At 36.0% G+C, this 14,829-nt stretch overlaps 1 protein-coding gene across 1 annotated transcript in view; it reads left to right on the top strand.

Moving 5' to 3' along the window:
• LNPK (lunapark, ER junction formation factor) overlaps window positions 1-14,829 on the top strand; it is an 86,854-nt gene that overhangs the window by 51,378 nt on the left and 20,647 nt on the right. The window contains exon 9 of the mRNA XM_030802982.1: window positions 12,248-12,460. Within this exon, the coding sequence (XP_030658842.1) occupies window positions 12,248-12,460 (213 nt within the window). The remainder of the gene's footprint in view (window positions 1-12,247; window positions 12,461-14,829) is intronic.

Here is a 14,829-nt window from a genome sequence, read left to right as displayed (position 1 = left end):
TTGCTCGTTAGTTGATGCAGTTTCTTCCTAGCATCGGTAGTCTTTACAATTTGGCATGTTTTTGCAGTGGCTGGTACCGTTAGTTCCTTTCCATGTTTAGTGCTTCTTTCAGGAGCTCTTGTAAGGCAGGCCTGGTGGTGACAAAATCTCTCAGCCTTTGCTTGTCTGTAAAGGATATTATTTCTCCTTCACTTCTGAAGCTTAGTTTGGCTGGATGTGAAATTCTGGGTTGAAAATTCTTTAAGAATGTTGAATATTGACCCCCACTCTCTTCTGTCTCATAGAGTTTCTGCTGAGAGATCCGCTATTAGTCTGTTGGGCTTCCCTTTGTGGGTAACTCGACCTTTCTCTCTGACTGCACTTAACATTTTTTCCTTCATTTCAACCTTGGTGAATCTGACAATTATGTGTCTTGGGGTTGCTCTTGTCAAGGAGTATCTTTGTGGTGTTCTCTGTATTTCCTGGATTTGAATGTTGGCCTGCCTTGCTAGGTTGGGAAAGTTCTCCTGGATAATATCCTGAAGAGTGTTTTCCAGCTTGGTTCCATCCTCCCTGTCACTTTCAGGTACACCAATCAAACATAGATTTGGTCTTTTCACATAGTCCCATATTTCTTGGAGGCTTTGTTCGTTTCTTTTTACTCTTTTTTCTCTAAACTTCTCTTCTCACTTCATTTCATTCATTTGATCTTCAATCACTGATACCCTTTCTTCTATTTGATCAAATTGGCTACTGAAGCTTGTGCATGCATCACATAGTTCTCGTGCCATGGTTTTCAGCTCCATCAGGTCATTTAAGATCTTCTCTATGCTGTTTATTCTAGTTAGCCATTTGTCTAATCTTTTTTCAAGGTTTTTAGCTTCCTTGTGATGGGTTGGAACATCCTCCTTTAGCTTGGAGAAGTTTGTTATTGCTGACCTTCTGAAGCCTTCTTCTCTCAACTTGTCAAAGTTGTTCTCCATCCAGCTTTGTTCCTTTGCTGGCAAGGAGCTGCGATCCTTTGGAAGAGAAGAGGCGCTCTGGTTTTTAGAATTTTCAGCTTTTCTGCTCTGTTTTCTCCCCATCTTTGTGGTTTTATCTACCTTTGGTATTTGATGATGGTGACCTATAGATGGGGTTTTGGTGTGGATGTCCTTTTTGTTGATGTTGATGGTATTCCTTTCTGTTTGTTAGTTTTCCTTCTAACAGGACCGTCAGCTGCAGGTCTGTTGCAGTTTGCTGGAGGTCCACTCCAGACCCTGTTTGCCTCGGTATCACCAGTGGAGGCTGCAGAGCAGCAAATATTGCTGCCTGATCCTTCCTCTGGACGCTTCGTCTCAGAGGGACATCCGGCTGTTTAAGGTGTCAGTCGGCCCCTACTGGCAGGTGTCTCCCAGTTAGGCTACACAGTGGTCAGGGACCCACTTGAGGAGGCAGAACTTGAGCTGTTCTCAGAGCTCAAACTGTGCTGGGAGAACTAGTGCTCTCTTCAGAGCTGTCAGACAGGGACGTTTAAGTCTGCAGAAGTTTCTGCTGCCTTTTGTTCAACTATGCGCTGCCCCTAGAGGTGGAGTCTACAGAGGCAGGCAGGCCTGGTTGAGCTAAGGTGGGCTCCACCCAGTTCGAGCTTCCTGGCCCCTTTGTTTACCTACTCAAGCCTCAGCAATGGCAGACGCCCCTCCCCCACACCAGGCTGCTGCCTTGCAGTTCGATCTCGGACTGCTGTGCCAGCAGTGAGCAAGGCTCCGTGGGCATAGGATCTGCCGAACCAGGCACGGGATATAGTCCCCTGGTGTGTGGTTTGCTCTGACTGTTGGAAAAGCGCAGTATTAGGGCGGGAGTGTACCGATTTTCCAGGTAGTGTCTGTGACGGCTTCCCTTGGCTTGGAAAGGGAAATCTCCCAACCCCTTGCACTTCCCGGGTGAGGCGATGCCCCACCCTGCTTCAGCTCATCCTCCGTGGGCTGCACCCACTGTCCAACCAGTCCCAGTGAGATGAACCAGGTACCTCAGTTGGAAATCCAGAAATCACCTGTCTTCTGCGTTGATCGTGCTGGGAGCTGCAGACTGGAGCTGTTCCTATTTGGCCATCTTGGAATGATCTGCAGTAGTATCCATGTGGAATAATTAATGATGGAGGAGAGAGTAAGGAGAATTGATTTGGAACTGTCCATGAGTAGGCAAGAGGGGATGTGATCTAATATACAAGTGGAGAAGTTGGCTTTTGACAAGTGTGTGATAGCTCATCTTTAGCAATGAGGAAAGTCTGAGAACATGGGCAGATATGGGTAGGTGGTCGGGTTCTTTTTTTGAGATGTTTTCTTTTTTTGAGATGAAGTCTCACTGTATCACCCAGGCTAGAGTGCAGTGGCGTGATCTCAGCTCGCTGCAACCTCTGCCTCCTAGGTTCAAGTGATTCTCCTGCCTCAGCCTCCTGAGTAGCTGGGATTACAGGTGCCCGCCATGACACCTGGCTAATTTTTGTAGTTTTAGTAGATACGGGGTTTTACCGTGTCAGCCAGGCTGGTCTCAAACTCTTGACCTCAAGTGATCTGCCCTCCTCAGCCTCCCAAAGTTTTGGGATTATAGGTGTGAGCTACTGCGCCCAGCCAATTTTCTGATTGTGTCTCTATTTTCTTAGTGAGGATGAGGTTGGGGGAGATAATGTTGGAGGCTTGAAGAAAAGGTATGGAATAATGCCAGGGGACTCTAAAGGCTACTTAAAATGAATAGTCATAAATTTAATGCAGGATTCTGTGTGCTTTTCCAGTTACAGTCACCCCCGTAGGTGCCAGCATGGAGTAGGCAAATGGTTGGTTTTAACCAGGGTTGGAGTTCTGCCTAATGTACTAGATAATTTGATAAAGGGGGCCAGGAGCTGAAATTGTTTGTAGGTGAGCCATTATAACAATGGATTATGGAATTTAAGATGATTATGAGGGAAATAAAGACATGAGTGGTAGTGATGGACAGTCAAAAGGTGTTGGTAGTGTTAATACAGGAATCCACAAACTGCAGCCTGCAAATGTGGGCCAAGACCTGTGTTTTATGGCTCTTCAGCTTAGAATGTTTTCACATTTTCAAAGCATTCTAAAAAATAAAGAGTAAGAATATGCAACAGGACCTTGTGTGGTCTGCAAAGCCTAAAATGTTTATTATGTGGCTCTTTCCAAAAATGTTCACTGACCTATTAATAATTAATGGGTTATAGATCTTGCAGTTGGAGGAGGTAAGCTGAGAGGTTAGTGTGGTTGGAGAACAGGATGCTTAAACCTGAGAGGGGATCAGTTATTTCTGGTTGCAAAGTTGTAGGAATAGGTTATCACCATAGGAGTGAATGATTGAAATAGGGAGAATGATTAGATTTTTGGAGGATGCCCTAAAAATGAATCTTTTTTTTTTCGAAGACATGGTCTCACTCTGTCACCCAGGCTGGAGTGCAGTGGTGTCATCATGGCTTACTGTGACCTCAATATCCTGGGCTCCAGCCATCCTCCCACCTCAGCCTCCTGAGTAGCTGGGACTACAAGTATGTACCACCATGCCCAGGTAATTTTTTAACTTTTTGTAGAGATGGGGTTTCACTATGTTGCCCAGGCTGGTCTCGAACTCCTGGGCTCAAGGGATCCATCAGCCTCGGCCTCCCAAAGTGCTAGAATTACAGGCCTTAATCACCACGCCCAGCCTAAAAACAAATCCTTAACTGACCCTCCTATTGTTTTCTAGGAGGAAACCACCTATACATTTTCTTTTGCCTTTTGTACTCAACCCTGCACCTTTACTAATGAAATGTAACAAAAGTCAATTGTATCTTGCCACAGCTAAATTCAAAATCAGTTATTTTTGCAGAGACATTTAATGGTTTTAGCAAATAGAGTACAACTTATTTCAGTAGGTTTTAGAGTTTACTCACTTGTGTTCCATAGCATGTATTGAGTAGAAATTATAGATCTTTTTTTGATCTTTATACCAAATGCAGCAATACTTTATATTTTGCTGTTTTTTGGGGATGTGTTTGATTAAGAGAATCTGAAAAATGCCTTATAAAATAATAGATTCACCTTAATAAATTTGCCTTGTAAGAAATTTGGATGTTCTTTACATAAGAATCAAATTTATACTGTTAGAATTGTTTAGTATATAACAAACCATCCTAAAATTTAGTTATTTAACACAGCATTCTTTTTTTGCTCATGAAATTTGCAGTTTGGCTAGGGTTTGGTGGAAACAGCTTATCTGTGTCTCATATCAGTTAGAGCTACTTTACTGAGCCAGAGGATCTACTATCAAGGTGGTTTACACAGCTGTCAAGTTGGTGCTGGCTGTTGTTTCTAAGTTGGTGCTGGCTGTTGTTTCTTCTCCACATGGACTTCTCTCTCGGGTCACTTGAGTTTACTCTTCCCTGGTAGCAGGTTCCAAGACCAAGGAGCATAGGAGACAAAAAGTCCTGGATTCTGGCACAACTTTGTTCTCTTTGTCAAAGTCAGAGTACAATTTCAAGGGGAGGGTACACAGACATCCTCTGCTCTCGTTTGTTGAAAGGAGAATCAAAGGATTTTGGAGTCTTATTTTAAAACTGCCACATGTACTTTAATATAGATAACAAAGGCATTTCTATCCCAGTCCAGTTTTCATTGTTTATCTCAAATGCCATCATCACTGTAAACCCTTTCTTCAGCCCATCTAGATGACTAAGTTGTCAGTCCTCACTTCTTGTGAAGTCCTCACTTCACTCTATAGTATTTTGTTGGCTCCCATTATATGGCATTTAGCTTGTATTAGAATATTTAGTGAGTTTGTTTTTCTTGTCTTAAAGATAGCTTGCTACCTCTATATGCAACTCTGATCCCCTTCAATGTGCTTATACTGGTGTTTTACTCTTAGTGGTTGCTTAGTAAATGAGTTGAAGAAAATAAAAGTAAACATTTATTTTGGCATTGCTGTATTTCGTTTAAATGTTATAAAATAGTAATTTACCAAATAGGACCTTGGTGAACTGCAAGGTTCATGTTGTTTAATGTTGAGATTGCTAGAAGTTAGGCCAGATCAAAAATAAATTATTAAGGTGATAAAGGAAAGTAAATGTTAAGACAAAGAACTATAAAGCAAAATGTATTTTTAATTTGAAAAGCAGAACAAAAGAATAAACTCAACTAAAGGCTGGCAAGTAGTATATATTATTATTAATAGAAAACTTTCTGCTTAAAGATAGCTTTTTTGTATGGACTCCTGAAGTTAGCTGAGATTCTAAATGCAGCAGGCTGATTAGCAATCTTAATTCTATCTGCAATCTTTATCTGCCTTGCATGTAACATATTTACAGAATGGACAGGAAGATGGGGACATTTTTGAGAAGCCATTTTCCTGTTTATCACTCCAAATAAGTTGGGTAATAGGCAGTTGGAAATTTAACATTGAAATGCAAGAGGAAAATAGATTCATTTCATAGGTGTTTATTAAGCTCATACTCTGTACCAGTTACCTTTCCCACATAATGTGTCTGCAGAGATGTAGTTCCTGCTTATTAGCTTTTGATTAAAAGGGGTATACACATGTAAATAAATAGTATGCTAAGGACCAAAATGAAGGTAGGCACGAATTACAATGCGTTATAACTTTTAATAATAATTTGCTGTGAGAATAGGATTGAAAAAGTACTCTTCAGGTAAAGGATTTACTCCATGTGCAAGGACTGGAAGAGAGAAACAACTTGGCACCTCAAGGTACTACAAATATTGCCATGTCCCTGAAAAAGGAAGGTAGGGTTCATATGAAGAAGGGATCAAATTATGAAGGGCTTTTTCTGCATCATTATGTAGTATAGTTCTGGAGTTCAGGACTTTATCTTATACACAACATATAAAGTCAGTGGAGGCTTTGAATTTTACATTGTTAGCATTTTATGAAGAATACTTTTTTTTTTTTGGTAACATGGAAGTTATGTTGGATTGGAGAGAATATGACTGAGCCATAGAGATCAGTTAGGAATATCATCTAATATAGTTAAAAGATAAAGGCCTGTACTAGATAAGGTTACAGCAATAGCGTTGAGGAAAAAGAAGAGATTTAAGAGATAATTCAGGAGTGGATTGATACAGGCAATAGATTTGGAAAGCGGGGCAGGGGTTGGGGGTGGGAGGAAGAATCAAGATGTGACCTAGGTTTTTGTTTGGACAACTGCTTAGGTGTTAGTATGTTAAGCCAGATAAAGAACGTAATTGGAATACTGGTTTCTGTAGACGATAATAAATTTACTTTTGGATCTGTTGAATGGGAGTTATAGCAAGATGCTGAGGTTCATAGGTAGTTGATTATTTCATATGGAGCTCAGGAGAAAGGTTGAGGTTATGGATATACAGATTAGAAATAATGGGGAGGCATAGGTGATTATTATTGGAATGTGAGATTGAGTGAAATTGCCCAGAGAGAGAAAATAGAGTAAGAGCACCTAAGACAGAACTACAGGGAACATTGACATTTAAGGGTAGATGAAGAAAGAGGAGCCCAGGAAAAAGAATGAATGATCAGAGTCAGAAGTAGAGCTAGATTGGTAGTAAGTAGCAGACTGAAATGAGGCCTTTGAATTTGACAGGTTGCATAACACAGAGAATATGGGCATTTTTGTCATAAAAACCAGAATTTGAATCCTGGCTCCATCTCTTATTTTACTGTGAGAATTTTAGCAAGTTACTTAGACATTGAACTTTGGTTTCTTCTTTTGAAAACTGGGGATAGGAGTTACCCCAAAGGATTGATATAAATAGTAGATGAAATTAGTAAATTCATATATAGTGCCTAGCATGGTTCCTAGCAGAAAATAGGGATTTAATAAAGAGTAGCTATGATAACGCAGCATTAGTAGTGGTATTATAACGTTGTTGGTGACCAAAGCAATGATACTTTCAGTGGTGGGTAATACTGTGGTAGCTAAAAAGGAGCACAAAAACCAGATTGAGTTGGGTTAAGAAGTGAAATGCAGAGAAGTTTTTTTTTGTTCTGTTTTTCAAAAAGCTTTGCCTCTATAGAAAGGAAGAGGTTATAAAGTCGTTTTTTAGCAATAAAAAGACATTGACCTATTGAGAATACAATTTTAATAACGAAATAGGGTAGAAGCTGAATTTGGAGCAGCTTAGTATGAGTGGATGTGAACAGAATATACAGTGAACATGGACTTCAGAAAGTTTTGAAAGTAGAAGGAAGAGATGTCTTTATTATTTTGATTATTTAAAGGAATTACATTCAAATAAGTTAAAAAATACAGAACTGAAAACAATAGAAATTTACCTGAAAATATAACCCTGTGCCCTAACTATAGTACTATAGTATAAAATTATACTATAGTATAATTTTTTTCACAATTATAAAAAGCAAAATTCACCCTAAGAGTTTTCACATCTGCATATGTGAATAGGCGTAAAGATTCCCCCACCCCCATTACTAAAATCCAATTTCTGAAATTTTCTCTTATGAGTCTTAGAACTGGACACAGTAGTTCAGAAAGCCTTTGACCAGTGCTAGGGAAAATATGAATATTGCCTTTGTAGTTTTGCCAACATTCATATTAAGGAAATTTGGAATCTAGTGGGGTTTTAGTTCATGTAAGGAGCAAGAAAAAACAAACAATCTCATCAAAAAGTGGGCTAAGAACATGAATAGACAATTCTCAAAAGAAAATATACAAATGGCCAATAAACATGAAAAAATGCTCAAGATCACTAATGATCAGGGAAATGCAAATCAAAACCAAAATGCAATACCACCTTACTCCTGCAAGAATGGACATAGTAAAAAAATAAAAAAATACAAGATGATGGTGTGGATGTGGTGAACAGGGAACACTTCTACACTGCTGGTGGGAATGTAAACTAGTACAACCACTGTGGAAAACAGTATGGAGATTTCCTCAAAAAATAAAAGTAGAACTACCATTTGATCCAGCAATCCCACTACGGGGTTTCTACCCAGAGGAAAAGAAGTCATTATACGAAAAAGATACTTGCGCACACATGTTTATAGCAGCACAATTTGCAATCACAAAAACGTGGAACCAACCCAAATGTCATCAACCAATGAGTGGATAAAGAAAGAGAGAGAGAGATATATATATTATATAAATAATATAATTCATATATATATTTATTATATATAATATATAATTCATATATATTATATATAATATATAATTCATATATAATATATAATATATAATTCATATATATTATATATAATATATAATTCATATATATTATATATAATATATAATTCATATATATAATATATATAATTCATATATATTATATATAATATATAATTCATATATATTATATATAATATATAATTCATATATATATAATATATATAATTCATATATATATATATGAACGAATGATGGAATACTACTCAGCCATAAAAAGGAATGAATTAACAGCATTTGCAGTGACCTGGATGAGACTGGAGACTATTACTCTAAGTGAAGTAACTCAGGAATGGAAAACCAAACATCGTATGTTCTCACTCATAAGTGGCAGCTAAGCTATGAGGGTGCAAAGATGTAAGAATGACACAGTGGACTTTGGGGACTCAGGGGAAAGGGCGGGAAGGGGATGGGAATAAAAGACTACAAATAGGGTGCAGTGTATACTGTTTGGGTGATGGGTGCACCAAGATCTTACAAATCACCACTAAAGAACTTACTCATGTAACCAAACACCACCTGTTCCTCAGTAACCTATGGAAATAATAAAGGAACTGGTACTATTAGCTAGATGAAAATCCAGGCCTCCTAATTATTGTATGGTGTTCTTCCTACTACAGCTTGATAATAGAACAAAGACAAAACCTTCTAGCAGCATAAAAAGAGTATTTTAAAAATCTGATAAATTAAGGGACAAGTATTTGTATTATAAAACATTCATCCCAATATTATTTAATGGCAAGCTAGAATTATACATTTAAGTTTTTATATAAATTGTGAATTTATACATTTAAACGACTTCACAAATAACTTTAAGGAAACATTTAATGTGTAAATTAGTATCTATATATTTTAAATAATTGCCTTAGAGATTCTAGATTGCTTAGTTTTTTATTTATTATAATCGTTGGAACCTTATATATGCCCTATTTCTGCTAATAGTTATTGCCTGTTAAGTACTTCGCATGTGCTTTGGCTGAGTTCTTTGTCTTGATTTTCTCATTTAATCTTTACAACAACCATAAGAGGTAAGTATTCGCATTATGAGAAAGCTGAACTGAGTGATATCATCAACTTGGAAAAGGTAGCATAGACATCTAGTAAACAGGGTGGAGCTAAAACTATGACCATTTGATCCCAGAGTCTTTGCTTTGCACAGCTGTGCTGTTTTATCATTAATTTAAGCTTCTGTTTAATATAGTAGTTTTAAAAATATATCATTTGGGTTCTATTTACTTCATTTTTAATTGATATATAATTGTACATATTTTTGGGGGTAAATACTTGCATACAATTTATAATGATTAAATCAAAGTAATTGGGATATCTATCACCTCATTTATCTTTTATTTGTGTTGAGAACATTCCAATTCTTCTCTTCTAGCTATTTTGAATGACACATTATTGTTAATTGTAGTCACCCTACTGTACTATCAAACACTAGCTCTTATTCCTCCTAACTATATTTTTGTACCCACTAACCAACCTTTATTCATAACCCTTAATAAATAACCTCATTGAAAAGAGCTTGGTAATGGGTCTGTTTGCTTCATTTTGAATTTAAACCTAATATAGACATGTCATCATCCTCAGTGAATATGATTTTTGTTGGGTCATTGATCATTGATTGAGGGTGTTAAAACATACTCCGGTTGAGAATTAACCTTATGGAATGCTCCTTATGATTTTTTGCCAGATTCATGTGGAATGCTTGGTGGCTCTTTTGGGGGCTTTGTATCTTATGTTTAAGGCAGGAAATGTTGGACATATCTAATATGACTATTTTGTTGAGTACTGGAAACTTTTTAGAGTAATTAATACAAAACTTTATGAATCACAAGTAGTTAAAAGTAGATAAATCTGAGACTACCAGAATATTTTATAATAGTTTGACAAATATAGATTTGGTATCTTGTTATTTTAAACTATTGAAGATATTGTAACCCTTGATACTTGCTTTTCCTTTGAAAATGATGAAACTACGTTTTCTCCCTTTTGTAACTCTGCTATTACATTTTCCCCCTTTGCCTAAATTTAGATTTAGAATTATTAAGGTACGTCTCTTTTATGGAATGCTTGACACGGTGTCCTTTGTTAGCTAGTCTCCTTTCAGTGGTGTACTAGTGATAGTAAAAGCATTTCAGGTAATTTTCACTGGGTAAATGCACATTTAGAGGAAGTAGTCTCAAGTCTTCGTGAAGAGGAAGGATAATAGCTGCTTTTATGTAGTCTAATAAATGCTAAATTTGTATTTATCTGGAAGAAAAATGCCACTTTTTGAGTTATGCTTTACCTGAAAGTTGGCTGAAAAATGATTTACAGTATTTGATACCTTATTTTTAAATGAGCAATTAAATTATCAAATCCTAATATGATTTTATTGATTTCAGTACCTTTTGCAGCATTTAATGGCTTTCCTAGTATGCAACCACCTATTAAGGTGCTCCTTGTGAGTAAAAAATAAAGTTAGCAGCTAATTTGCAGATGTTAGGATATGATTTGTTCAGGTAACAGCTGAAATTTTCTATATAAATTGCATGGAAAGTAGCAAAATATAAAGATGGTTCCATTTATATAATGATACTGTGCTTATAATTTATTATTGCCATGGCTTGGTTAAACACTAAATTGTGAACCAATGGAAAATTAGTTGATCCCAGTAATTTTAGCTAAAATCATTTGAAAATACTTAGTTGTGTACAAAAACTGATATCTGAAATAAGTATTCATTAAATGTGAGCTATTGGTTTACAGACATTATCATATTTAATTCTCATAACAATTATATTAGTTAATATTATTATCCTAATTTTACAGATAAAATAACAGGTTTATCAAAGTTAAGTAACCTATCTGAAGTCATGTAGCCAGAGCCAGGATTCCAATCAAATCTTTCTGACTGCAGGGCCCCGGTTCTTAGCTAGTAGACTAGATTGGGATGAACTAAGATCTGACGCTAGAGCTGTACTTTCAATTGCAATGAACTTTCATGAAATTCTTTAACTGTCAAATAGAGTCCAAGTGTTTTGCTTCTGGACATATGTATTTTTACTATTTGTGCCAAATAAAAATAACTTATTTAGTTTCAGCTCACTAATTGAGGATTTGTGATAATTTAATGTGATAGGTAGAACTGAAAAAGTGTAACGGCTTCTTTATGTGAAATCTTACCACTGACATTCAAGTAAAATATTGGTGGGAATAGAGAATAATAGAATTCAATTTTATGTTACTGAGTACAAGTCATGAAACTTTTTTTGTAAAGAGCCAGATAGTAAATATAGTTAAATGGCCCTGAGAGCCATATGGTCTCTGTTGCAAGTACTCTACTCTTCTAAAGCAGCCATAGACAATCTGTAAACAAAAGAACTGGCCTGTGTTCTAATAAAACTACAAAAGCAGGCGGCAGCCTGGATTTGGCATGTTTGCTGACCCCTGTTACAGAGAATCTTGTAATTTCTGTAACTCTAAGCTAAGATTTATTAATGATGAAACATTGTTTATATGGAGTAGATCTGTTGAATGTTTTGGCCAAAACAAATTTGCCAAAAGGATAGCAATACCATAAAGGAGAATGGAAATGGTACCTAATAGTAAACATACTTTTTCAGCATTTCTATAACTACTTAGATTAATTACTTTGATAATTCCAGAATATACATATTCACTTATCTCTTAGTTTTTAGTTTTTTAAATCTTGAAAAACAAATCTGCAATTTGGAGTTTTCACTAATTCTGATAAACTTTCTTTCCTTTATTATAATTAGGAAGACTACTTTAAAAAGACATGGCACATAATTGGGTGATTTTATTTTACTGGATTTGTTTTGAAAAGTGCTATCAGTAGCTACACTTAGATCATGGCTTGTTGTGTAAACATGTACAGTTGAACTATAAGTTCAGAAATAGAGTACTTTGTTTTCAATGTCACATATTATAGATTTATTATTATAAGTAATTTTGACACTACAATGCCTTTTGGGGCTGTAAAATTTTAATAAATATAAATTGTTTGTTATACTGGCTAATATGGTATATTGGAAATTAAGTCTAGTATGTACTTACTCTTCTCAGAGATTCGTCAGCGAACTGCAGCTCAAAGAAACCTTTCTCCAACACCAGCAAGCCCTAACCAGGGCCCTCCTCCACAAGTTCCAGTATCTCCTGGACCACCAAAGGACAGTTCTGCCCCTGGTGGACCCCCAGAAAGGACTGTTACTCCAGCCCTATCATCAAATGTGTTACCAAGACATCTTGGATCCCCTGCTACTTCGGTGCCTGGAATGGGTAAACAGAGCACTTAATGTTATTTACAGTTTATATTGTTTTCTCTGGTTACCAATAAAACGGGCCATTTTCAGATGGTATGGAAATGGCATTTCATTTGGAAATAGCAGAGCAGTTATCTGATTAAGCAGGAGTTCCATATTCAATTAGCCATAACTCTTTACAGCTGGCACCTTGTGATACTGAAACCTATTTCTTGAGCTCATTTAACTGTTATGGCTTCTTTGTTTAAATGGCAATAAAACTTTGTATTATTCTGTAGCCAACAGTACAGCATATCTTTTTATATTCAACTTTAGAATGCCTCCAGATTTATATAAAACGGGGATAGAAGGAAACACTTTTGGAATGTATTGATGTTTTTTGCTAAACTCCATACATGTATTTTTAAACATGACAACATATTTCAGGAATAATACTCCTGTATTGTGGTATGCTTTTGTTAATGTGAGTGAGTAGATTTTTTTTTTAAGGCATAGAACCTTAGTATTTTCTGATAGATATTTTATAAAGCTCTATTAAATGAACATATTCTCTTTATTTTATTTCATAGATTATCTCTTTTCACTGTGGTGGATCTCTAGGGGAAGATCCCATTCTGAAGTGTAATAGACTATAGTACCCTGCAGTTTCTTTTGGAGTGTGATTGGGGCATGGAAGTCCACTGCTTTAGCACAGATAACATTGTTTTATGTAGATTTCCATGTCATATTGTTGCATATGATAGTAAATTATTTATTTTGTTTTAGATTATTTAATTCTAATGTAGATTACTTTGTTATTTCATGACTAATTACTAATATATAATTAATAATGATTTTGAGGCTAGACAGTAGATGATATCAGATAATCAGAGTATTTGTGTAGTGAAATCAATAAATAATGGAAATGTCACTTAGTACAGTAGATGTTTTTCCTGTTTTCCTTCAAAAATGCAGCATAAGATTTAAAACTCTTCATTTATTAACAAATTAAGAATACCGACTATAAATGAAATGTATACAAACCTTCAAACTTTTAAAATAGTTACATAAAACAATACTTTTAAATTTGACATATAATGACAATACTTAAGGCAGCCATATATTTTATGAAATTGAGAAAAGTTAAATTGATTGGAAATTACTAATGTTTCTGTTGTTATCTGGTTGATTTGAGATACCCATGATTTGTAAATTAAAATTCCTGGTTGTTTAATGAAAGAACTTTTTTGGGTGCGAATGTATGGATTATAGACATTTGTATATCTAATTTATTTTAAGCAAAAAGTTTAGCAATATATAAAGTAATAAAAACTGTATTGCACATGTAAGAATAGGGCTATAGAATTAATAATAGCCTAGATTTTATGATCATGTAAATATAACATGTTTTACTAAAGTTTTTAATTAGTTTCTGTGTGAAAGACTGTGTTTAAATTGTACATTGTCAAAAATGTGAATGAGTTAAACAATTTACTATAAAGAAGATTAATACTTAATTTTTTCTTTATGCCATATTTGTGGAAGAGAATCAATTTAATGTGTATTACCACAGAGCTCCCATATGTTTGAAAATTAATAACCAGCAGGTACTTGATAATTTGCCAGCCTGTGTAAAAATGACCAGTATTCCTACAATGATTGCTTTTGATGTTTGTATTAATTACCATTGTCTATAACAGCATGAATATAAAGATGCATGTGTAAGAGGTTTAAGATATTTTTATGAAATCTATTATTTCATTTATCCAGATTCTTTTGTGGATATGTTCACTTTAAATATGTAGAAGTAAAATACTCTAGCAAGTTAAGTTGGCTTAAATGCTTTCCAAATCTAATTTGGCTTGCTTATTCAAGTTGAAAATTTGATAATGAGGGATGACCATGTCTGGTTTCAAGTTTATTTTTTGATGATAATAATTGAATGTTGTTAGCACAAGTAAACCAATAACTTAGCTGATGGAATCTTTTTTGTTGTTTTTTTGAGACAGAGTCTTGTTCTGTTGCCCAGGCTGGAGTGCAGTGTCATGGATCTTGGCTCACTGCAACCTCTGTCTCACGGGTTCAAGCAATTCTCCTGCCTCAGCCTTCCGAGTAGCTGGGATTACAGGTGGGCGCCACCAGGCCTGGCTAATTTTTGTATTTTTAGTAGGAGTTTCGCCGTATTGGCCAGGCCGTTCTCAAACTGCTGACCTCAGGTGATCTGCCCACTTTGGTCTCCCAAAGTGCTGGGATTACAGGTGTGAGCCACTGCACCCTGCCAGTGATGGAATCTTAAAAGTGTATTTGAGAGCCGGGCACGGTGGCTCACGCCTGTAATCCCAGCACTTTGGGAGGCGGAGATGGGCAGATCACCTGAGGTCAGGAGTTCAAGACCAGCCTAACACA

Source organism: Nomascus leucogenys, chromosome 22a (assembly GCF_006542625.1).
Source record: "Nomascus leucogenys isolate Asia chromosome 22a, Asia_NLE_v1, whole genome shotgun sequence".
Lineage (NCBI taxonomy): Eukaryota > Metazoa > Chordata > Mammalia > Primates > Hylobatidae > Nomascus > Nomascus leucogenys.
This window is presented reverse-complemented; position numbering and strand designations above follow the sequence as displayed.